The sequence below is a fragment of the Patella vulgata genome, chromosome 1 (assembly GCF_932274485.2).
Source record: "Patella vulgata chromosome 1, xgPatVulg1.2, whole genome shotgun sequence".
In the NCBI taxonomy this organism is placed as follows: Eukaryota; Metazoa; Mollusca; class Gastropoda; family Patellidae; genus Patella; species Patella vulgata.
The window spans coordinates 62,539,981-62,546,056 of record NC_065879.2 but is presented as its reverse complement, the minus strand read 5'-3'; the positions used below and the strand labels follow the sequence as shown (position 1 = coordinate 62,546,056).

The 6,076-nt window shown below is 36.4% G+C and overlaps 1 protein-coding gene across 1 annotated transcript; it reads right to left on the bottom strand.

Annotated features, from left to right (window-relative positions):
* Positions 1 to 2,599: 2,599 nt before the first annotated feature.
* LOC126813725 (BAG family molecular chaperone regulator 3) lies at positions 2,600 to 5,845 on the bottom strand. Its single transcript, XM_050539173.2, has 2 exons — positions 5,647 to 5,845; positions 2,600 to 5,101 (listed from the first exon to the last, which is right to left on the bottom strand). Exons 1-2 carry the CDS (start codon positions 5,797 to 5,799, stop codon positions 3,989 to 3,991), a joined length of 1,266 nt encoding a protein of 421 aa, XP_050395130.1. The 5' UTR covers positions 5,800 to 5,845; the 3' UTR covers positions 2,600 to 3,988.
* Between the last annotated feature and the right edge of the window lie 231 nt (positions 5,846 to 6,076).

Here is a 6,076-nt window from a genome sequence, read left to right as displayed (position 1 = left end):
CCCTTTGATGTTGTATTTACATTACCATGGAAATATATTTGCTGCTAAAAAATTTTAAATCGAAAAATGCAAACAAATGAATGAGAGCTGTGTCCTATTATTAGTGTGGAAAGTTTGTCATGATATTTTACGTGTGTTTCTCACTTGTCAGTGGTGTAGGACAGAGGGTCTGGCAAGGGACAATATATAGTCTTATAATGGGACGGAAAATTAAGGTCTTTTGTTGTCATGTACACGTAAACAAACCATTGACAGTCGAAATTTGAAATGAGAGGGTCCGTAGCCCTGCTGTCCGGGTTTGTCTACGATATCACCCTTGGTGGAATTGGACGTAAAACTCAAGGAATGAACAAACGATGCTGTCCGGGCAAATTTACCCTCATAGCACACTTTCTGGTTTAAGCCTGTCTTCATTAGCACAGTCGGTGCAGAAAAGTAGGACATTAAACTGATTTCATTTCATCTTCATCAGTCCAGTCGGAGCAGAACAGTAGGATGTTAAACCCCCGTTTGATTTTTTTACGGGTGTACTAAATCGCACCAGCACTGCGAGTAACATGTAACAACAAGCCAACAGTGAGGCTAACCTCCCCCGCCGAAATCCCAAAATAAACAGATGACACATTAATTAATCGTACATTTATTTTTTTTCAAAAGTATCAAGCAATCAAACTGATTATCAACTATGCACTAAGTTTCATCACTCTCTATCAGATAGAATCAAGATTATCTTGTCCCAAATCATCGACCAATGAAATTGATTAGCTCTGCTTAGCTTCAGATCAAAATGTTAATCATTGAACCCAGTCAAGACATTCACCTAATGAACATCAACATCAAGTTTAAACATTTTACCTCAATTAAAAGCAGAGTTGTTATGTTCTAAAGTCTTGACTAATCAAATTGCTTATCGCTCCTTAGCCTAATCAAAAAATTCTCACCATCGAACTTAGTCAAGGTAATGATATAATGAATCTATATTCAGAGTTTCATCACTCTCACTTCATTATAACCAAAGTTATCTGGCCCAAAGCATCAACCAATCAGATTGCTTATCTCTGCTTACCGTAAGCAGACAATTTTCATCATCGAACTGATGAAGGCATTCACCTAATGAACGCCTACACCAAGTCTGAACATTTTACCTCAATTAGGAGAGTTTTTGTGTTCCAAAGTCTCGATCAATCAAATTGCTTATCGCTCTGCTTACCCTCAGCAGAAAATATTCATTATCGAACTTAGTCAAGGTATTGATGTAAAAAAAGCCATACACCAAGTGTCCCTGCTCTTAATTAGAACTAAAGTTATCGTGTCCCAAAGCATCAACCAATCAAATTGCTTATCTCTGCTTACCGTAAGCAGACAATGTTCATCATCGAACTCATCAAGGCATTCACCTAATGAACGCCTACACCAGGTTTGAACATTCTACCAAAATTAGGAGAGTTTTTGTGTTCCAAAGTCTCGATCAATCAAATTGCTTATCGCTCTGCTTACCACTATACCAGCAGAAAATGTTCATTATCGAACTTAGTCAAGGTATTGATGTAAAAAAAGCTATACACCAAGTGTCCCCGCTCTTAATTAGAACTAAAGTTATCGTGTCCCAAAGCATCAACCAATCAAATTGCTTACCTCTGCTTACCCTAAGCAGAAAATTCTCATCTTCGAACTTCATCAAGGCATTCACCTACACCTAGTGTGAACATTCTAACTCAATTAGAATGAGAGTTATTGAGCTCCAAAGTCTTAACCAATCAAATTGCTTATCGCTCTGCTTACCCTGAGCAGAAAATGCTCATTATCGAACTTAGTCAAGGTATTGATGTAATGAAACTATACACCAAGTTTCATCACTCACTTAATTAGAACTAAAGTTATCATGTCCCAAAGCATCAACCAATCAAATTGCTTATCTCTGCTTACCCTAAGCAGAAAATGCCCATCTTTCGAACTCCATCAAGGCATCGACCTAATAAACACATACACCAAGTTTGAACGTTCTAGCTCAATTAGAAAGAGTTATTGTGTCCCAAAAAGAGTGACGGAGAGACAGACCAAGGGACGAACCCATTCTGCTTTCTTCGAAAGGCGGGGGACAAAAAGTGAATGAGAGCTGTGGTATACTACTGTATGCAGTGAATTGCACAAAATCAAGCCCAAAATTATAATTTCATCTAACCTATAGTTCTTAGGGTACGAAACTTAGGGGTTAGTGGTCACATTGAATGCCGATTGAATATACGATTCAATCTTTGACTTTGGACCGTTTTTGACTTGCTAGAAGACAGAGTAGATCAAATTTATGTGGGAAATGAAACATTTGTTGTTTTTTTTTATTTTTAAAGAATGTACCTTTCAGCACTACATTTTGAACAGTAATGACTCATTATTAATGAGGTGTATCTTGGTGCCTTTTGAGTAGGTTGAATTGACACTTCACGGGTTCTGTTAATCTGGTTTAAGAGGTCTCATTTGGAAGACTGGTATTCTAATTTACTTTATGAAATGAATTTCAACAACAGCCGGGCGAGGATTCTAATCTACCTTAAAGAAATGAATTTCAATAGCTAGGCGAGGATTGTATAAAAAATCAGACTCTTGTAAACAAACTTTAATAATCATTGGAAGATATACTTTAATAACTTTGAGTAAATAACTTCTTACAATGTGCTATAAGCTTTCCTTTTATTAACAACAGACCATTACTTAAAATTGAATCTTACTATTTAAAAGTGTTTTATCAAAACCTAAATATAGTAAGCAAAAGAATCTGATTGATTTTCTGAAACTATTGTGTGTAAGCCTCTCTAAATTCAATGCAGATATGCACATACATGTAGACTTAAAAATTATTTACATGCAGGTAAAATTTCAAATAACAGTAGGTAGATTACTATCATTAGTTATAATGTAAATAAATTCGGTAAGACATTACATGTACATGTATCCATTATGGTTAATAGTTATCATTTTGACACAAATATTACCAGAAAATGGATTCAGAAGAACCTTTCAAGCTTGATTTCTGCGACAGTTGTGAAATTTTATAGAAGGCTTCCAATATTTGTATGCTACTACCAGCGTAAGTTCACCTATGTCAATTTCTAGTAAAGACTTTACAGAGATTTTTAAATTCTGAAGTTTAATCTGTGTGAAATAAGGAAGGGTAACATCCATAAATATAGTAATAAATATTCTCTACAATCAACAGCTAAATATAATAAATTATAACAATTTCACTATGTACGTTTAACATTATAACTTTCCATTTTGTGTCAATATTTTCATAATATACAGAGTATTCTATGTTCAGATATAAATTACTGTACATATATTACTTTTATAAGTCATTAGTTTGGTATTTCTGACCTCTACCACCAACTTTGAGAAATAAGCCACCATCACAAAGTCGGCCAGGATTCCTCTGCCATTTATGATTTTGCCACGTACATGTACATGTACCACAATTCTTATTAATTTTGACTGATGTCCCAATGTCACTGAAGTCAGGGAGAGCTCAGATATACATGTATCAGACTAATACTGCACATCTAAACAAATTACTAGAAGCTTATTCACAATATTATGCAGATCAAATCAATATGTTAATATCTTGAATTCAGCCAGATTTGGTCCTAATGAGAATTTTGATTAAAAATCTCAGAATACTTCTTCACCGTGCTTCTTTCCGAAAATCGCAAGAATTATCTCTGTCCTGCTAAATAAATAAATTCCCCAGAATCACTTTATTTGAGGGTCATTATGACATATTCTCTAGAACTGAAAGGTCATTCAGTCGAGCACAGTTTGAGACGAAAGCTAGGCACCTTGTAGATAGTTTTAGTAACTGACACTTTCTCCAACACTTAACAGCAGAAGCGGTATAGATTTTAGAGCCAGTCACTTTCTAAATATAGCTTTTGCAAAATATTTCCATATATGTTAGTAATAAATCATTTTTTAAAACATCTAAAAAGTACTTTACTTAACAAGAAACTTCGCTATCTAAGACCATTTCTTTAACGTCCTGGTCACGATTGTTCGTTTTATTTTTTTTATCACAGTCTTGGCTCGGATTTGATGCAGTAGTCACAGATTCTAACTGTTGTGGAGGTTCATTACTGCTAGCTTTTAGTTCTAACATGTCTAATGTTTGTTGTATATAACGAACTGTCTGTTTTCTCCTAGTACGAATATCATCATGGCCCTCGGCCTCAACCCCATCAAGTTTTATTAAACTTCGTGTCAACATTTCTTCTAAATATTTATAACTTTTATCTGATTTCTGTCCTGTGAACTGATTTACTTGTTGTTCTAGTTCATTAACTTCTGCTGTAACACTTTCAATTATTTCATTTGCTCGTTCCTCTGCAGTTTTTGGCTTTGGGGGTTGTCGTGGTGGTTCTGGATCACTTTCAGCAGCATCCATAGACTCAGATCGTTGACGTTCATCCCGACGCTGTGGCGTTTGTTCCGCTGGTTTCGGTTCACTCTGATATGTTTTTTGTGGTTGCTCTTGATTACTCGTTTCGTGAACTATCGGTATTACTTTTGGAAGGGAAGAGTCTGATCTAGGGGCTCCTGGATGACTACCTGACTGCATTGGCCTTTCGTAATTTGGAACGGGAGAACGTCGGGAGCCAAGATCCTGGATATTATGAGGGACAGGAGAGTGTCTAGATCCTCTTTCTTGTCTGTCAAACATTGGCACAGGAGAATTCTGTGATCCTCGATCCTGTCTTTCAAATTGAAAACCCTGAGGAATGGGTGATCCACGTGACCCGGGATCTCTTCTCTCAAATTGTATATTATGCGAAATTGGGGAACTGCGAGCCCCTTTGTCACAAGCCTGTCTAACGTGTTGAATTGGAATTTCTCTAAATGATGGAGATGCAGAACGTGTGGTGTTTGTCATATTATGAACACCTAATCCTTGAGATGTCGGAACTCGTCCAGAACTGTGTTGTTGATGTTTTGGGTAGGGTGACTCGTGAATCACAGGTATTTCCACTCCCCCTGCCCTCTCAAACTGCCCCCCTCCTCCATAGGAATGGGGATAACTTTGATTGGGGTATGTTGTAGGCTGACTACCATAATACTGAAATGATAAAAACAAGATATTTAGCATTTTTTTTAAAACCAAAAATACATCTGATAAAAAGTTCACATATATACATATAGTAACATATACTTTACCAAACTAAGAATAAAATTCTATTACTGCAGATCACCAGATAAAAAATCATCTGCTTCTTCCCTACAGCTGAAGCACATAAATCTGCATGATTCAATTCACCATGTTCACTATGAATTTACTATAATTAACACATAAATACCTCATTTCGATGGCAATGCCATGTTGAATGATTTCCTGTGAGTTAGTAATAGTGTCAGTTAGTCCAAGTTTAAGTCTAGGCCATTTTGCTAGGCTAACCAGACCATGCAATATTCGTCATTCTTCTTGGCACAGTCACGAGTACCAACGAATATTGGAATGAAAAGTTAGACTAGCCTTTACAATGGAAACAAACGTATGCCGCCAACCTTAAGAATATATTTAAATATTCTTCTACAACGTTTCGCCATTATATATTATCCAACCTGTCCTAAAGTAAAGGTTATAAAATTACGAGGCTTACTCACCATACTTCGGGGGTCAGTCCAAGTTGTTGTTTTCGTGTTATGGTCCACAAAATATGGAATTCTACTTCCTGAATCAATAAACATTTCCCAACCACTTGGTAATGGAACTTGTTCACTATTTGGATACAGATTATAATTCTGAGTTGAAGACATCGTAATCGAGCTTTTATAACAGGTAGGGAGGGGAATTCTTCTCGAACCACCAATACAGCTCGCGATTGCACGCCACCTTTCGGGAACGTTCGGGAAGCTGTCAACAAGGGGCGCAACTCGGGATTCAAATTCTGTTTTTCATACTCATTACAGCGCTTTTGCCAATATTCGTATTCAACGTAAAAACTCAACATAAATTGTTATCTCTCTCTCTCAGAATATAATATTTCATGGGCAAAGGAGCTACAATTTTAATGTTCATTGGTTCGTGACTTTG